At 43.0% G+C, this 19715-nt stretch overlaps 1 protein-coding gene and 1 pseudogene across 5 annotated transcripts in view; one reads left to right on the top strand and one right to left on the bottom strand.

The window, feature by feature from the left end:
* Positions 1 to 19715, top strand: part of Exoc2 (exocyst complex component 2) — a 138091-nt gene that overhangs the window by 19692 nt on the left and 98684 nt on the right. For all 5 annotated transcript variants that reach the window (XM_087181709.1, XM_021260766.2, XM_004847796.3 and 2 more), the window contains exons 2-6: positions 156 to 316; positions 3616 to 3792; positions 6501 to 6627; positions 13279 to 13392; positions 15006 to 15130. In XM_087181709.1, coding sequence (XP_087037835.1) covers positions 199 to 316; positions 3616 to 3792; positions 6501 to 6627; positions 13279 to 13392; positions 15006 to 15130 — 661 coding nt within the window. In that variant the 5' untranslated portion in view covers positions 156 to 198. The remainder of the gene's footprint in view (positions 1 to 155; positions 317 to 3615; positions 3793 to 6500; positions 6628 to 13278; positions 13393 to 15005; positions 15131 to 19715) is intronic.
* LOC147826152 (adenylate kinase isoenzyme 6 pseudogene) lies at positions 17577 to 18201 on the bottom strand (annotated as a pseudogene).

The following is a 19715-nucleotide window of genomic DNA, read 5'->3' as shown; positions in this document are numbered from 1 at the left end:
AGTAGATGTTGGGTGGCAGGCAAAATACAGCTCAAGTGTTTAGAACTACTGTGTATGCTTAAGAATGCTTTTTAGGTGTCAGCACTGAATGTCTGGTACTCATATTTTAGTCCGAGGTTTCTCAGTTGGCACTAACTCTTTTTCGTTTTAAACAGGTCACTTCTGTAGCTAGATCACCAGCTTGTTGCACCAGCCACGATGTGGAGGTCACGGCAGCCCCCGCTTGTGACAGGCATCTCTCCAAATGAAGGGATCCCATGGACGAAGGTCACGATTCGAGGGGAGAACCTGGGCACCGGCCCCACGGACCTTATAGGTGAGGGCAGTGACTGTGGGGTTTGCTGAGCCAAGGGGTCTTCGTGTTGGACCAGTGCGGTAAGGTTCATTATTTTGGAGTAGTGAAGCCGATAAGAAAATATCTGCTGCTATCTCTTTAAAACGATTGGGATGAGATGAATTATTCGGTTTTCTGGTTTATCTGTGGAAGTCATTATTTTGTCAAATACTGTCTATATTGTCTTTCAAGTCCTTCAGAGCCTCCAGAGGCAGATACTTGCCTCTGCCTCGATTTCTCCTGTGCAGACGGGTGAAGTGGGACCTGAGGCCTGAACGGAAGTGGGTCCGGGGGACAGTGGGGCAGAGAGCAGTGCCACCATTTTAGGATCTGGTCCAGGTGTTGGCCTGTGAACGCCACTTGAGGGCGGAGAGCTGTGTTGGGGGTGAGGAGGGGAGGCCTCAGCGTATGCTGCTGAGTGCATCCTCACACACGGCCGTTTCTGCTTCTCAATGCCTAGTGGTCCGGCCCTGATGCCCTAGAACTCTGAGTTGGAACTTCCTTTTCCTGCATCTTAACTGCTTGGTGATAGATTGACTCTTGGCCATCCGGAAAACCTTGTAGAAGGGGAACATGAACTGGAGCTCAGCTCTGTATTTAATACTGAATTTTGCCTTCCAGCTAATTCTTTTGCTAGTGGTTAATATAATTATCTCATTTTATATTGTTTTCTCTGGTTATAGTTTTCGCTTCTTTAGTAGACATGGCTTAAATTTATTCTTGCAAAGATAGTCTTATCTAATCCTAAGTCTTGGTTTTCAATGTAGCTCAATCCAGATATACCATTACCTGAATGGAAAAATTCTCAGTGTGTGGTAATATACCATATAGGTGGAAATTATATCTAAAATTTTACCTGGCAGTCTTTGTGGGTGTCACATGACAGTTACTAGTCTGCATAAATTCTAATTTCGCTTGGGCTCAGGCAGTGCTGTTCTTACATAACCAAGTATATATTACTTCCATAAACCTTGCTGCTTCAGCTTTCAACCTGCCTCATGTGTTGCCAAGAACCATTTTTTAAAAAAGCAAGCATAACCTACTAAATAATTTAAGAGTTTTAAACTCAGATCATAGCTATATTAGCCAAGTAAAACACTATAAAAAGTTGGAATTCTACAGGTCACTTTAAGAAAAAGATGCTATTACATTTCACTGAAATAGCTTTCTTAGCTTTCAGTAAGTTAGTAAAAATGTGCTTTAGAATGAAAAAGGATGGGTCTTATGATCTTCTTTTCGTAACATTCAGAATGATCTGTTGGAATCTGTGTTTAAGCCATGTTCTGATGATTAATCTTTGGAGTAAAAATGCAGCCTAGATATTAAATCAGAAGAGCCCGAAGAGAGCCAGGACTAGATGAACCAGCCCTGTTCTGATGCCATTTGTATTGCTCATGTGAATGTGTTTTTAAGACTTTTTGCCTATGTAATAAATGTGCAATCTACTTCCAGTTCTTAGTTTTAATCGTAGGATAGTAATCTAGCAGGGAATTTACATTAGGAGTGACTTTTTATGTAAATGAAAATACTGTGTTTTTACATTATGCCCTGACCTTTATTGTTGAAATAGTATCCTTTCTGAAGTGAGCTAATACTTAAAATCACAAGGCATTTTAGATATTACAAAATTTAAAAGTGATAGCAAACTATCCACTATCTCTAAGTAAGTAGGTTACAAATGAACACATTTGCTCTTCGTTTTATTATTTACCCGTTTACTTTTTTGAGGCAGGGTCTCACTCTAGCCCAGGCTGACCCAAACTCACAGCCCCCCGCTTCAGCTGCTTGCCCAGGTTCCATTCACTTAAAAGCACGTGGACTGGTTCGTGTGTATCTGAGGTGACTTGAGCAGTGTGCATTGTGCTGATCTCGGGAGGTGGGTTCTGGAGTTTTCAATCTCTTGTTTAACATTTTTACACAAAAACTGATTATGAGGAAAGATATTAAAGATAGTCCCATTTTGAAAAAATAATCTTGAATTTTGAATACATTAAAAATACCAACAGATGATTTAGTCCTAAAAGAACCTTTAAATGCTATTATTAGCAAAACAAAGTTGCATCTGTGAATAAATAATTCAATAGGTGTTTTAAGGGAACTCCCAAGGTTCATTATTTCAAGAAATATAAAGATGTCTTAAAAATGTAGTTTTTATTTTACTCCTTTATAATTAATATAGAATTATTACTAAATAGTGCTTTAAGTTTTAGCAAACTATAACTCCAGTTTAAAACCAAATTTGGCATCAGTTGAAATGTTCCTACCATCTGAAAAAAAATTGCCATTGCTAAGTTTGCTGCTGAGCATTATGTGGATTAAGTAGTGGGAGGGACTGAGCAGGCTAGGTCTGTGGCACACTTTCTAGTCCATCCCTTCTGTGTTTATCAGGCTGGTGTCTGTTTTGTGGGACTAGAAAAATGCAAAGGAAATAAGCTAGGAGGCGAGTTGTCGGGGCTGGGGTTACACTGGTGCTCCCCCGGGGTGCGTGCCACATGCACGGCAGTTGCTCAGCGCCTCCTTGTTTGGTTACTGCCTGAGTTTTAATTTACCATCCTGTCAGTGAAGATGATGGACATGAGTTGACCTGACCCTTTGGGAGTGTTGGTTTACTGGTAGAGAAGAGTAAGAGAGTAATATAAGCATTTTATTAGGAAAGCACTAGAGCACCATAAGCTACCAGTGTAGGAACTGAATTGAAGTGAAAGGAATGAATAGCAATCTGGAATGCCCAAGAACATTTCCCTGGACTTACCATATTCCAGACTCCACCTAAATCAAATGTCTCCTTGAGTTTATTTTGTAACAGCATGTACAGTTGAACACTAGAAAAAGAACATACTCGTTCTTTTCAGGAAGAAAGTGAATATAGAATGTTTTAGGGACTAATCTATAACATTTTTAATACACTTTAAAAGCACATCAGTAACTTAAATTTCTAATCATAGCAATAAGTTCCCTTCTAACACTTCTGACAAACAATTTAAGATTCTCATAGTCTGAGTAATCTGTAATATCTGGCTATCTTTATGGTCTGCTATTTTCTTATCTGATATTTGAAGAAATTTAAATGTAGTCTAAAAGAAATCTTAAATACTAGAGAAAAGGCAGACTGGAAAAGATAGAGATAGCAGCACATTTGCAGATAACATTGGGTACATTCATTATAAAAATAACCACCGAACAAGGCAGTGGTATGTCTGAACTCTCCACGGTGGAGCCGTGAAGCCCGATTAACATCTCACCGTAGTGTTGACCTTCGCTCCGTGTGTGCTTCGTTTTAGGCCTGACCATTTGTGGGCATAACTGCCTCCTGACGGCAGAGTGGATGTCTCCGAGTAAAATAGTGTGTCGAGTGGGACAAGCCAAAAACGACAAAGGGGACATCATCGTCACAACCAAGTCAGGTGGCAGAGGAACCTCGACAGTCTCTTTCAAGCTACTCAAACCCGATAAAATAGGTAAAACTCCTACTGTTTTAAAGAAGAATATGAAAAGTACTTTTTCTTTTAAAACTTGAGATCAGTAGATGAATATAGAATTGACTCAGTTAGAGTTGTGTTTATGTGGTGGAAGTGGGTACGGGCTACAGTCTGCCTTGCTGGGAAGAGGGCCCTAGCAACACCATTGTTCTCAGAGATGAGTGAAATCTCATGGTGTCACATTCAGAATCGAATCCCAGTTTTGGGTCCTTGATCTTGATCTTGAGTTTAATGACAGTGCTTTTAAACTGTTGCACTGTTTGAGTTGAGGTGAACATGCCTGCTGATGAAGCCCAGCTGGCTGCAGCACTGTCTGAGGGATGTTCCCTCTGCCGGTGTCTCTATCCTTCCAGCTGCCCAGGCTGGGCTGCGTTGGCCTCATACGAGTGGCAGCTGCTCTCTGCCTGCTCCGCAGCCTTCTTCACTCACCTGCGGCCTCCTGTGTTAGCAGTGGGTAAGGACTTGGCCCGGGGAGCAAGACTCAGCTCTGATGTGCCGTGTGTAAGTGCAAAGCCTCATTTCTTCGTAGGTGAAAGCAGAGGGAGAAAGTTAGCCGCCTCACAGGTTTGCAGAAGTTAGAACACAAATGTAGTGTTTAGCATAGTTCCTTAGACCGCAAACTAATGCTTTAAATTATTCTCCTTGTTACTTCTATGCATTCTTATCTCTCCTCCTAACATAAGAGTAATGCCAGCTTGCTCATGTGACTCGCTAGTCTCGGCACAAGTACACAAATGTTGTGTAATACAAGAACATCAGCATCTTCGGCATAATCACACCCACACCGTCGGTCTCTTTATGTAGAAAAGTAAAATATTTTACAAGCATTCCCTCCTTCCCCCCCCGCTCCTTCCTTCTTGCATAGTACTGGGGATCGAACCCAGGGTCTCGTGTATGCTAGGCTAGCACTTCATCACTGAGCTACACCCCCAGCCCTTTTTAGAATTTTATTTTGAGACAAAGTTTCACTAATTTGCCCTCCTGCCTCAGCCTCCTAAGTGTACAAACAGTTTTTGTTTCCTTACAGTGTGGAGCTTTACTGTAGCATTGTCTTCTACAAACTGCTGTATTTTTAATATGTGCTGCCAAAATGGGCACAGATTCCTATATTTTTAAATAAATGAACATTTTAAGAAATTTAAATGAAAATTGAATTGAATGTGCGTACATATGTGCATTTGTATTACATTGCATTATATATGGCATAAACATATTTATAAAATACTGTATTTATACAGTATATAAATATATAATAGTCCTATTTTTATTATTTACTTCTTTAACTGAGATTAAACGGGCATTTGCTGTGCGGCGCTCTGGAGGAGACGGAGACGGTGTGATGCACTCTAGCATCATTCCGCAGCACAGCATGCAGCAGAGAGGAAGCTGGTGCGCAGCAGCTGTTCTGGAGCGCGCCCGGACTGAGCGGTGCGGCCTTGGTGCTTTCCTGCCCTGCGCTCCCTCCGGGTACCTGGCTGGCACCGGGCTGGCACCGGGCCTGGGGCAGAGCTGTGGCCGCGTCCTGGAGGCACCGTGGGTGCTGAGCTGGGTTCACACTTGCAGTCCTCCTGGACCCCTGGGAGGCACCACGGGCTCCGTGTCCCGCTCTGTGGCCCGTTACTGGCTATTTTATTGAATTTACCCAATTGATTTCAGAGTAACGTAGGAAAAGACCTGCTGTTGTTTATCATCTAGAACATTTCCAGCGTTAGTAACAGTAAAAGGAATGAGAGATAGGAAGCTGTATGTTGCTTTTGCCTAACTATTCATGAAATCATGTTGGTGTTTATGGAAGAAAAGAAAATGAGAAACATTTCTTGAGTTTTCAAGAATCATTTTTAAGAACATTAGGGTTTCATTGATAGCGAAATGCCTGTAAGTAGCTTATGGAATTTGCAAGAAGAAACTCAAAATATTAAATATAAAATCATATAAATATAACAGTATACATAATTTATCATGATTATACCAAGTATATAATCAAATATAAATATAATCATATATTTATCAATAGTCATGAGCAAGAAACTTTTCATTCAGCTAATGCTTGACTTGAATATTTTGTATCCAGGTTTTTCCTAGCTGCTTTCTAAAAGTTTACACAGTTTCACAGTCTTCTCTTGAATAATCAGATAATGTGGTTCATATAATTGCATCTTCTCTATTAACCGCCTGAATTTTATGACCAATTTAAACAGTAATATTTCACAATGTAGAAATATTGTAGTATTTATTATTTGTAAGATACATTTGTTTTGGCAGAACTTCTTCTCTACTCAATTATATAAAATGAAACCACAAATTGAGAGGTGTTTTTGTTTCCTTTTCATAGATTCCCAGTAGGGTAGATGCTGGGGGTTGAACCCAAGGGTGCTCCACACTGAGCTACACCCCCAGCCCGTTTTCAGATTTGACATTTTACTCTGAGACAGGGTATTGCAAAGTATCCAGGCTGGTTTTGAACTTTTGATCCTCCTGCCTCAGCCTCCTTGCGTAGCTGCAGAATCTTACTATTTTTAATTCAGTCACTAAGCATTAAAAAACAAAACCTGAGCTGTAATGCCTTTAAACCTCACAAATGACTAGGCATTTTGTATTGGGTCTTTAAAAGCTAAAGCTTTATGGCTATATCGGGGAGGTGCTCGGGGCTCTTTATTTAATTACGGCCGGGCTTCTCATTTTTGTAGGCATTTTGGATCAGTCTGCCGTGTGGGTTGATGAAATGAATTATTATGATATGCGCACTGACAGGAATAAAGGAATCCCTCCGTTGTCCCTCCGTCCTGCGAATCCCCTTGGCATTGAAATTGAAAAGTGAGTACCACTTCTCCTTCTGGGTTCTTTCTCAGCTGCTTACAGAGTTTTGTCCTACAGGGAAAGGAGCCCAACTCCAGAGCTTTGCAGCCACACGGTGGAGGCAGCCCGGGCTGGGAGACAGCAGAGCTCTCTGCCCCTTCTGTTTCTTCTGAGTTTGCATTTTGTTAGAAAGAAAAGTCTTGACGTTTTGATAAGTAGCGTCCTTTCCCGCTTTGGTGTTGGGCATGGAACCCAGGGCCTTGTGCATGCTGGCCGGCTGTCTCCCTCTGATCTCCACCTCCAGCTCCTCACCTAGGCCTTTTAGGATATGAACCTAGTGTCTTCTCTGCAGTTAGTAAGTTTTAAATATTCAGACATATTTGCAGTCAAAATTGAAATTAAAATTATCCATTCACTTGATTTTTCTAGAAATATTTTGGAATAATAAGGTCCAAAGTCACCTTTTATTTTGTTTATACTCTCTACCTATAGGTCTCACTTAACCAAGATTTGTTTAACTTTAGTCATGTGTTTCAAGATGTTTTGCAACTGAATCCAGAGTTTTGTTTCCTTACTCCCTGGAATTGTGTTTTAGTGACTCCTATAACTAGTACCTTTAGCCTTATATCTTACTTAAACAATTCATTTAACATGTCAGTTATATCTCACTTATTTTCTGGCCTGTGTGATTCTGATTATGGAGTTATATACCGAATTCTGCTTTATAATTCCCTCAGGTGAAGGCTTCCATGATGAATGCAGGTAAATGCTTAGAACATAGCAAGGGCCTAATGAACATTAGTCACTGTTACCGTGATTCTTTATTCTTCCTGGATATATACACTGTGCACTGCTCTGCCACTTAGGAAAAGAATTTCTTTTCAATGGCTTCAGTTTACAGGCAATAAATTATATTAAAAATTTCAAATAGTATTATATATATTCAAGAAATACTCCAGTGGGGATGATATTAACAGATTTTTTAAAAAATTGCTGCTTAGGTTTTGGTGATGTTTGCTATCAGTGAAATAATGGAAAATATTAGAGGATAAGTTTTTAACAGTTAAAATCATAATTCTCATTCAAACATAAAATGAATAGATGTCAGAGCTGTTAACTCATTCATTAATGGGAAAACCAGGAAGATGCTAGAAGCAGTTCGGAGTTCAGTGCAGAGGGAGGCCTGACGGGAGTGAGGGCTGCTGAGCGGTGTGGTCAGTGTGCGGTCCCCGCCACACCAGCCCGCGCTCCCTGTGCCCTCAGAGGTACGGAGTCGATGCAGAGGTGGGTGCAGGGGATCCCAGGAGGGCCTCTGCACAGGCGGACGTGTCGGGAGGCTTTTGTCCATCCAAGAGTCTGAGAAGAAAGACAGGAAGGGAAAGAGATTCCAGGAAGTAAGAAAATGAAAGGTACAAGTGGGAAGAGTATAGAAACCAAGAGGAGAGAATATTTTTGGCTGGGAAAATGCTTTTTTTTTCCCCCCTGGCTTTTGAGACAGGGTCTCACTATGTAGCCCAGGCTGGTCTTGAACTCAGTATGTATTCCAGGCTGGCCTCAAACTCCCAGTGATCGTCCTGCCTCAGCCTCCCATGTGCTGGGATTACAGGGGTGAACCACCATGCCTGGCTCCTTTTTTTTTTAAGATACTGAAAAGAAAGCTACATTTATTTCATGTATTTTTTTTTTTTTACTCAAATAAAGAAATCACTTGCTTTTTAGTGGTGCTGGGGGATTGAACCTAAGGGCTCGCACCTGCTAAGCATATACTCTTTCTCTGAGCTGTGTGTAGCCCCAGCCTGGCAAGATAGGGCAGTCTTGCATCAGAGAAGAGAAAAGCAAGGGGAAGGCAAACTGCGACGTATTGGTGTGGGCTGTACTTTTCTGGGCCACTTAACATTTTCCAGATAATAGCTTTGGTCTCGGTAAAGCACACTGGTGTTCAGGTTAGCATCGCACTTTCTGTCTTTTATTTCTGTTTATTGATGTCATTTGGGGTTCTTGCAGAATTAGAAGGCTGGGAAGGGCCCTTTTTAAAACAAATCACGACTGTGGAATAGGCAGCTGTGGATACAGTTTGCAGGTTGGACAGTGCTAACCTGAAGGTTTGGAGCCTTCTGAGCACTCGCTCCACTGTGGCCCTGCTGAATGGGGGCGCGGGATGCAGCAGCGCCCACACTGCTGTGCCAGGCTGGGCACCACACCAAGGAGATGCGACCAAGAGAGCGAGCCCTGCTTTTCGGTGAGGGTCAGAGTTTAACACATTTTACCAGTGACCAGCGTGCACACTGTTGTCTTTCAGTACACAAGTCTAATAGCTGGCATTTATTGGCCAGCTTTCGCTGTTAGAGCCCTTGATGTCCCCGAATTTTTAAATGTTTTTGCACACATGCTGGCATGGTACTTATAAAAATGTTACTAATTGTTCAGAAAAAGTAATTTCACTTTGAGTTGAGACAGGAGTGGCTTGTAAGAGGTCTGTATTTATTATGTCCATTGGCGCAAATGCAAGAGTTCTCCGCATGGCTTCAGTTGTTATGGAGACAAACTAAACCAAAGACCAGGTGACAAACAGGTTCATGTGAGAGCCTTCCCCAGGTTTTGTTTCTTGGGAGTGATACTCATTTGCCGCGAGGGAGGACGCTATGGTGATGTTTTGAGCCTGTGCTCGGTAGGGCTGGGAGTGGAGCAGACAACGGGGCTGAGCCCGCTTTTGTGTGTGGCTGTCAGTCGTTTCTGTGAATCATTACCCACGAATGGCTGGCTGGAGTGCATCCCCTGTGTCGGTTTGTTTCTACATCGTTTTCATTTTTTTCCCCTTTTTCTTTTTGTGGTCCTGGGGATTGAACTGAGGGAGTGCTGAGCTACATCCCTACCCCTTTTTAAAATTTTATTTTGAGACAGTATTTTACTAAGTTGCCCAGATTGGCCTTGAACTTAGAAATCTCCTGCCTCAGCATCCCGAGTAGCTGAGATTAGGCATGTACTACAGTGTCCAGTTCTCTACATGGGTTTTAGAAGAGACACACATCTGATGTTTTTCTAATCAGCTTAGCTTTCCAACAGAAAGAAGTGACCGATTTTCCCATGACATTTGGAAGGCTACATTAAAAAAAAATTGATAGCAAAATAATTCTTAGAAGGAGTGTAGATGAGAAGAGCCTTGCAGAATTCACCTTTTGGACAGAGTGCATTTGTGGGCTGTGATAGGGTACCTAGTTGCACTTAGAAAAATTAAAAAGAAACAACTAAAACAAACCCATCATATTTAAGGTAACGGTGTAAACAGTGTTGCTAAAAATTGAAAGCTAAAAGAAGTGGGAGAAACAAGCACACACTCGGAGATCGACCTGTGGCTGCTCACTGCCTCTCAGCTTGTGGTTGCCGCTTCTGGACAGATGTCCCCTCTCAACAGGCCGCAGCGGTGCAGTGCCCGACAGTGAGCGGTGGTGTTTTGCATACCACATGGGTCGGCACTGCAAACAGGCCTCACGCCGGAAAGCAAATGCTGACACATTGTGAGCGTCCTGGGAGTTTTGTGTCTGTCTACTCCCCCCACACACTTGGGGCTCACCTGTTTAGAAGGTTTAAATCTGACCCTGTGCTTCCATCCAGTGGAAAACATTTTCCAGAGGAGCCAGGTTAGTGACTGAGGCTGTTTTGACTCCTTGATGAAAATGTTTCCTGAGCGGAGTGTGTGTGGCCCTCAGGGTCTCCCTCCATGCTTGGAGACTGCAAGTGCAGACGCGGTCCCAGCCGCTCAGGGTGCATCCAGCTTTTGCTGACCGGGGAGCTGTGGCTTCACTCCGGAGCAGGCATGCAAACCCCGTGCAAGCTGCAGCTGCCTGGGGACCATCCGCTGTGCTGACCCAGCACTTCTTCCTTTCCTGTTGCTGTTACAAGGTCATTGGCCTTGTCCTTTTTCCTAAGTCAGCTCCTCCTCCACTGTCTCCTGCATTTTTACCTTCACAGGTTTGTGGTTGTGATTTTATTACCTAAAATCTTCTGGCTGTTTGACAGGAGAAGCACTGGGATCCAGCGTGACCTCTGTGAGGAGGTGTACTCCTCTATAACGCAGGGGGCCATGGCTTAAGCGGCTTCTGAATGCCTGGATGGCTGAGAGCAGTGAAAAATTGAGTCCCAGGGAACCAATTCCCAGGAGGCCCTTTGTCAACAGGCATTCCAACAACTGTTTTCTAAAATGAAAAGTTTATATTTTTGCACCCTTGAGCCTGTGATGAATGGAGTCTTGCTGATTCCCATGATGCCCTCAAGGCATCTTTCTTTTTGTCCCTGTACAGTACTGGACTTCTTTTTAGTGGTGTAATCTCTTTAGCAGCCACACCTCCTTTGGCCCCAACTTTACCGTGGTTCTTTCTGGGCCACAATTAAAATTTTTAATTTTTGTTCTCTGCCTTTTGCCTCTGATTCTCACTTTAAATCTTAAAGTAGCACGCATACCACAGCCTGAATGTTGAACTGTCTTGAAATTTCCTTCATTAGGATTAATTAATCTACTGCCCTTAATCTCAGTGTCTCAAGACATGAGGAAAATATAGATAAATTTTCTGCCAGAATGTAATGTACATGACCCCTAGTCCAAAGGTCAAGGTGACCTTGTTCCTACCCGAAATCTCCTGAGCCTGGCTTTTACTGTGTGCATTCCTGTCAGCATTCTGGTCTTTTGAGCTCTGACCATCATCACCCATCAGGCTCTATGGATTCTCTAGTTACCATGTCTACATCTTTCTAAACTCTTCCAGCAAACCACTTCCAGAGGCTTCTAAACTATGTGTTCAGGTATAGTCACAGTAACGACCCTACATCCTTGGTACCAGTTTTCCGTATTAGCTTTCTCATGCTGGCACAATACCCAACACCCACAACATTAAGGAGGAGAGGTTTAATTTGCTCCTGAACAATCAGCTTCTCCAAGGCAAGGACATCGTGGTGGAAGAGAGCTGTGGAGCAAGGCTGCATAGCTCGTGGTGGTTGGAAAGCAGAGCAGGGAAGAGTGCCAGAGAGGAATCGGGCACGGGATCATATGTAGTACCGAAAGCCCTGCCTCCGTAACTGACCCAGACACATTAAGGAACATGCTTTACTGATCTGCTAGGGATTTTGAAGTCCGATGAAGTTGACAGGCCTGAAATAAGTCATAGAACTGAATGCACGTGGGAGTCGTAGTTAGAGGGCTCCCCGGGAGCATCCTTCAGGGAACCTGAGAAAATGCCCACAAGATTCCAGTAGGTTTCATCGCCCATGGGCAGAGAGCACAGGCCACCTGTGACAGCACCAGGGACAAGCTCAGAAGGACGTCCTGTTCTCACCGACAGCCCTGAGGAAAGGCACAAAGCCTGCTACCGCCCCACCCCCATACATGCAGCTCATCAGTTGTTACTCTTAGCCAAGAGAAGGAGGGAAAACTCTCCCTTCGGGTGAAGGTGGAGTGTTGGTCTTAGGCTAGGGGCCCTAGCTTCTGGATTGAGGCTGTGTTTGTAGTAGCTGAATATCAAGACTTTCCCAAGTAAGAGTGAGTAGCAACATCACTGGCTCTGCCCACGTTTTCTTCTGGGTAACCCCACTGAATAAATGTTAAAGTTACTAGGCTGTAGAATAACACTGAGGCCCATCTATACCGTGTGAATTAGACTTGTCCAATCTGTCAGGATCAGGGATGTCTTTCAGTTAGAGGAACAGCAAACCAGAGGACCACAGTGGAAGTGAGTGTTTCTGCTGGAGAGAATAACATATTTGAGGTGAGTGAGGCTTTGGATCTGAAGGTTAGAGTGGCAGAGACGAGTCCCAAGGGGCTGGCAGGTTCAGCTCATGGACCCTGGCACTGTGGCTCCGGGACTTCATTTTGCACGGGGTGGGCGGCCGCCAAGGCTGTGAGGCTCGAGCCTGCGGGGTGGGGCGGGGGTTGACTGCACGTTTGCTCTCAGACACATCTCAGTCTAGGTGGAGCCTGGCCTACAGTGGATATTGAATTAGTGTTTGAACGGCTACTGAACAGATTGATCCAGAAATCATCCTGAAAATGCAGACAAGATACGGGAGCTGCAGACAGTGAAGCCTATTGCTATTACAAGCTTTTCTGAAAGTTATCCTGCACACAGACATGTAATATGAGTGCCGTATAACTAGAGGTGTTTTATTAGTGTTCCCATATCTTCTTAGGCATTAGGATTTGGGGGCAGGGGACTGGGCAGGCACTAGGCAAGTGCACTCCCGCTGGGCTGCATCCTCAGCCCTCAGATGTCTTAAAACAACTTTCATACAGCTCTTTGGTGAAAACATTTGAATAAACCAATTTGATATTTTTAAACTTCACTGCATCCAAATTTTGATTTTTTAATCTATTTTGAGTGGGGAATGATTTCATATTTTTGATAGATTTTATAAAAAACTCGATTTTATGTTTTAAATCATAGATTTATTGATATATTTTCTGAATTTCAATTAATTTTTCTTATACATTCAAAGTTTACATGGTAGAAATTCAGCTGTGGTGTAGGAAATACATTGGTGCATAAATACAGACGGAGTCTTGGTCATTTCCCATATATGACCATAAGGTTTGTCCTCACGTTACAGCAGCTACTCAGTGATGTCTGTGGCCGTTTTGGAGCAGTGACAGTTGTCATGTATTTTAAATCTTTTCCTTCTTAGAAGTAAATTTCCCCAGAAAGACTTGGAAATGCTGTTCCACGGAATGAGTGCCGACTTCACAAGTGAGAACTTCTCAGCCGCCTGGTATCTGATAGAGAACCACTCGGGCACCAGGTTTGTGGGTGTGGCAGGAGCCAGGCAGGGCTTTGCCGGGCGGAAGGGGAGCCGGGAGCTGGGCATCAGTCGAGCTCGGTGGAGGGTCCTACAGTTTAGCCCCATGGGTTCTTTAACTTTGGTGAGTCTGCAGACATCTCGGAGTGTCTGTTTCCTTACTTAGGGAATGAGAACTTTAGAGGACCCTTATTTCCTACTAGCATTTTATGTTTCTGTATGTTCTGTTATTTGTGCTGCTCATTAAAATACTGTACCTTAGCTGGGAACCTAGACTTATGTGTGTGAATGTGATGTATCTCCCTATTCAAATAACAGGAACATTTTAAGTTCTTGTGTAAAATACAACACCCATTGCTTTTTCTGCGACACAGCATACTCTGTAAGACTTGGCCTAAAATTAGATAAGAATTAGACACTTGTATATCCAAGTTCAAACGGTCCTTTTGTCTGCCAGTTATGTTTACCCAATCTATAAAAGCAGATTTGTGACTTCTTGGCAAGTTTGATTTAAAAGTTAAACTTAGCACATTTGAAAAACCAAATGGCTTTTTGCTTAAAATTTATATTCTGGAAAAGTCAGCTTGTTAAAATATACCTTAATAAAAGTTTTTCATTCACTTACTAAGATGAAAACCATTTCTTAAAGGTTGGTGTATATAAATTGGGCCTGAGGTCTGAAATGAGTTCTTTTTATTGAAGATGATTCTAATTTTATGTTATGCACATTTTTTCCCCAATACTGGGAATCAGACTGAGAGCTGCTCTACTACTGAGCTACATCCTCAGGCCTTTTTATTTTCTATTTTGAGACAGATTCTCACTTAGTTACCCAGGCTGGGCTTGAACTTTCTATCCTCCCGGCACAGCCTCCTGAGTTGTTGAGATTACGAAGTCACACCCAAAATGTTTTCTCACTAGCACTCAGAATGGAGCTCTGTTTTGGTATAGAGCTATAATGGTACTCAGTAATATATTCAGAGTTTTATAGCCAGACTTTTGTAACTCAGATGGAAATAAAACTTCTGAAATTTACAGGCCTATCTTTTCATTCTCTCTGCTTGAGAGACAGAGATGAGAATGCTAAGGTTTTCTCAGTTGCAGTGTGTATTGACCCACAGGTCTTAGGCAGTTTTATTATCAAGGGCACAAGGGCTGTGTGTGGATGCATCGTGGGTAACACTGCTCAGTGTCCCACAGTATGCAGCCGGCTGGGTGTTCAGGGGAGCCTACTGTTGGCATGCTGTCCAACACTGCAGGAGCTATGCCTTCCTGTCAGAAGACAGTCAAAGCCCTGTACCTGGAGAATCGTGTTTTATTATATGGAGGTTCTCAAAATACATATATATTTACTTCTTATGGGCCTGATATTTGAAATTGCCATTTGAAACTACAAAACTCTTTTTAGCTGTTGTAATTTAAGCATCATAATGAAAGTTTTAGATTTAGAGAAGAATTTGAAGGTTTTTTGTCTTTAAATGGTTACATGTTATACTGATCTGTATGCTTCTTATCATAGGTCTTGGTATTTCTAGTATGTTATGCTTAATGAATTACCTTGCTTCTTTTCTGCTTGTAAGGAGTCTCAGACGTTTGGATTCTGTGTTTCCTTTCAGCTTTGAGCAGCTCAAGATGGCAGTGAGCAACCTGAAGAGGCAGGCCAACAAGAAAAGCGAGGGCAGCCTGGCCTGTGTGAAAGGTGGGCTCAGCACGTTCTTCGAAGCCCAGGATGCCCTCTCAGGTAAGCCGACCCCAGGACCGTCTGCTGGAGCTTCGGCTGAGACCTGAGCCTGTGCTTGTCACGTGTTTACGGGGTGCGACTTGGGGTCCATAGTTATAAAAGCAGAGGTTGAAACGAACCGTAAATGCTTATTGCAGAACAGGCTGGAATCTCTTTGAAGACCTGATACTTTAAGTATTTGCTTCCAAGCCTTTTTTGACCCATCTCATGTGGTGAAATGAAGACTCCCTTCCCTTTCTGAGGCCCAGTCTTCAGGGCTGGAAAAAATTAAATACCGGTGGGTGAAGTTTCAGAATTCTGAAAACCCTGCACGTGTGCCCAATTCTGTCAGCGTAGCCTGTCGGGCTTGGGTTTAGACAGGACTGAGAGGCATCACTGTCAGCCATCGCCCGCCACCCTGGTTACATGCGCAGAGCCGTCTGTGCGTTGGCTGCCTGGCTGCGTCTCTGTGTGTGAACTAGGAGCAGCTCAGCTTTGCACATTTCCATGAAGAGTGTTGGGTAGGTTTTCTAAACCACCTTTATTTAATGAAAATTTAATTATGCTTACCTCATGAAAAACAAAGTGTATTACTTAAAATTGACTCCTTTTATTTTTTATTTTTTTGAGGCAGGGTCTCCCTTTGTATTTCAGGTTGGCCCTGAACTCACTATGTAGCCCAGGCTGGCCTTGAACTTGAGGTGATCCTCCTGCCTCAGCCTCCCGACTGCTGGGATTACAGGTGTGCGCCACCACACCCAGCTGACTCCTTTTATTTAAAAAAAAATATATTAGTACACATTTGCAATACCTACTTAATAAAAATGAACTCAATTCTTTTTAGAAATGAAGGTCTCTTCCCAGGGACCTCTACTATTATCCATTAAGAGGCAGCACCATGTTCTGTTCCAGAAAGACAGTTTACTTTAAATTCATTGCTATTCTTAAAGTAGCAACATCGCTGTTTGTTAAACCACGCTCCTCGCTGTGTGTGCCTCCACGTGGCCGCTTCTCTGCAGGTGGGCAGGGCTCCGAAGGGAAGGGGTCAGTTGTGAGTGGCCGGAAGGGCTCGGCGGCAGGTGCTCCCAGGAGCACTTCGTGCCAGCGTCCCACTGCCCTTTCAGGATCGGCAGTCCTTCTTAACACGTCAGCTCCGGCCGGCTCTGAGATGCAAGCATATAGAAGAATCTGTGCTCTGCAGACTTTGTGACTCACATCCTCTTGGTATTAATGTTCTGGTGGTTACTTGTGCTCACATACACATGCATGTGGCTTTATTTGTGCTTTTGCTTCTAAAAATGGCTTCACTCTTGGCAGATATTCTTTTTCTTTTTTTTTGTTTTTTCTCGGTACCGGGGATTGAACTCAGGACTTTGCGCTTGCAAGGCAGGCGCTGGAACCACTGAGCTAAATCCCTGGCCCTCTCTTGGCAGATTTTAAGGAGTTTTGCGTGGTAGTTAAATTTACATAGTCTCATTTACGAGGTATTTGCCCTAGGAGTATATTGCCAATTTAAAATTTAACAAAGATAATACTGCCCAACTACTAATAAGCAAATGACTTTATGAGATGTAAAAAATCATTATAATAGTGAATTAGAAAACTTTAGATTCTGTCCTTAGTTAGAAAACATTAGACAGATAATTGACAAGACTTACTTCTGTTGTAGAGGTAACAACAATATTTTGATATTTCCTTTTAGTCTTTTTTTTCTCAGCTTATATTCATGTCTCCAATTATCCCCAAATTGTCTCTCTTTTTTTGGTAGCGAGGATCAAACTCAGGTTCTTGCGCTTGCGCAGCAGGCAGCGAAACCACTGAGCTAAATCCCCAGCCTCCACATTTTCTTTTTATATTAATTTGTTCAAATAAAGTTTCAAACAAAGTGCAGGTATTTCATTTGATTTTAAATCTCTTCAGGATCTTTTGAAGTAGAGTAGTCTGCTCACCTCCCTGGATCACTGTTTTTATTTTATTTTTTTATGTCACTGAAGGAAGAAGGTCATTTTCCTTTGATTTGCTTGACCTTGGATAAGACTGACCCTCCACAGTTTGGGCCACAGTGGTACTGGGCTTCCCGCCTGCCACATGAGTCCTGTAGTGTCTGGTTGTCCCTGCTGGGGAGAACACAGTGGGTCAGTGGCCTGGAGTGGGCACCAGCAGCTGGTGTACAGCACACACAGATTTAAAACTTCCATTTTGTTTACTTGGTTTCTTTTTCTCTTGAAATCCTCTATTGCATGAAATTTTTTATGTTTTTTAGCATTGCATTATAATTGCATTCTTTAATTTTGATTGTCAGATTTTCCTGTGTTTAAAACCTGTGTTTGTTTTTAGCAACTGATGTGTATTTTAAATGCTTAATAATAATTGTATTCATTATATTTGTGATTGTTTAACTTTCTCATGGAGAAAAAGAAACCCAGGCATAAAAATGCCTGCTGGGCTTTCCACATAGCTTTGGTTTTTATAGACACTTGGAGGCCCTGTCTACAGGGTGGGCAGAGAGGCACCACCATGTGACCAGGCCCGGGCTGTGAGCTTTGACCCACTGCTCAGTCCATCTCAGGATCTGGTTTCTGTCGTCCTCTCACTCTTCAGGCGCATTGCTGGGCAGCTGGTGCACAGTATCTTCCTTGTATGATAACATGGCCTCTTCATAAAGAACTTGAAAAGTCTCACACTCGATACTGTCTCCTAGTTTCTTCTCATTATAACCCCTTGTTAAGTCTTTTGTACAATATACTGTTATCTGTTCTCAACATGAAAACTGCATGAAGCCATCATTCAGGAAAGAAATCACAGCCATGGTAGTCAGCAGTAACTCCACCTTCTGCCATTTGGTTCTCTAACTCATCAACTACTTTTTCTTCATCTAAAATGGGACACTCATACTCTTCATCGTAGCTATTATATAATGCCCCTTCTCGATCTACATGACCCACATTAATGTACTTTAGTCCTGATCTGGATGCAAGTTCTTTGCCTAGTGTGGTTTTTCCAACTCCTGGTGTACCGGTGATCAGGATGTTCGGAAGCACCATAGTTCCTGACGCCGTGGCCCGGGTGCGTCAGCTCGCTCTCCTAGCACACTGAGGCTATACATAATATTCTTTTAAAAAACTTTTTTTATTGGTGCTGAGGATTTAACTCAGGGCCTTATGCATGTTAGGCTATATCATAACCCTGTCCATAATATTTTTTTAAATAAACAATCAGAAGTGTTTTATTTTGCCTTGGGTCTTATAAACAACATGTGCCAGGATTTTTATTTTTATTTTTATTTATTTTTTTGGTACCGGGGATCGAACTTGGGACCTTGTGCTTTCAAGGCAGGTGGTGGCACCACTGAGCTAAATCCCTGGCCCAGGATTTTTATTTTTAAAATGCCATTGTGAGAACTTTGCCTTTTAATAGAAGAATTTAAACCATTTACATTTATCATTATTAAAATTTTGTGTTTTTTTCTTTTTCAATTATTGCTTCTTTATTTTTCTCTTTCCTGTGTAAACCATATGTTTGGAGATTTGTGAAAAATGTTTTAAAATTCTATTATACATTGTTGTCTTCTATTGTGAGTGACAACAGTTAAGCCCACCATTTTCTGTGATTCTTTTCCTGATTTTAATTTAAAGTTACAGACCCAGCTTCTTTCTTTACATTTTCTTTTCCTTTCATTGTTGTTTAGATTTATTTTTATGTTTTGCATTTAATTTTACCATAGTTACATAGCATTTTACCATATATATATATAAATTTAATTGGCTTTAATGCTTATCACTAGGACTTTTATATCTTTGAATTTTAATTTTGAGCAGTGAGGTATATTATTTGTGGCGTGTTTTTGAATTCTTGAATGTCTGGAAGTGTCTCTTGTCGTTACATGAACAACCGCTGCTCTGGAAGAGAATCATTTTCCGAAGGCATGACCCCGTGACTCTTGGTGTCCTGGAGAAGAAATTCTGAGCCAACATTCAATTTTGTATCCGTTGGTTGGTTATTTGTTCTACCTGTACCTGGATGCTGTGTGGGCCTGCTTGCCCTCTCTGGCAAACACCTTAGGAGAGAAGGTTATTTCCGCTCAGAACGCCCAGGGTTCAGCGTGGTCAGCAGGCTCTCTTGGTTTTGGCCCAGTTGCTGTACGTTGCAGTGGGGGCTGCGGGGCAGCCACACGGACGGACCCCTGAGCAGGGGTGCTAAGCAGAGGGAGAGCCAGTGCGAGAGGGGCTGGGGAGGGCGTGGCTTGCAGAGGCGGGGACCTGCACCCGCCTAGGCCCCCTCAGCCCGAGCGCCCCCACCTCTGGGCGGGGCTGGCGGGGGATTCAAGATGTGCACTGCGGCGGTGCAGTGTTTCCTCCCTTCTGCGTTCTTAGGTTGCTGAAAAGGTGCATTTGTTTCACCTTGAATTTTAAAAACAGAGGGAAGGGAGAGAGCTGAGAGCGCTTCTACTGTCGCGGTCACGCGGGGCCGACCCCAGATGGCCTTCTGTGAACAGCTGCTGCTTTCTTGAGTGCCTGGCGCCCTCTCCCTCCCCTCTCCCTCCCCCCTCCCTCCCCTCTCCCCTCTCCCTCCCCTCTCCCTCCCCCCTCCCTCCCCCTCCCTCTCC

This window comes from Heterocephalus glaber, unplaced genomic scaffold, assembly GCF_053883595.1.
Source record: "Heterocephalus glaber isolate CG9 unplaced genomic scaffold, H.glaber_assembly_v1.0 deba00001472, whole genome shotgun sequence".
NCBI classification, from domain to species: Eukaryota; Metazoa; Chordata; class Mammalia; order Rodentia; family Bathyergidae; genus Heterocephalus; species Heterocephalus glaber.
The sequence above is the reverse complement of the archived record's forward strand: the minus strand, read 5'-3'. Positions and strand labels throughout refer to the sequence as shown.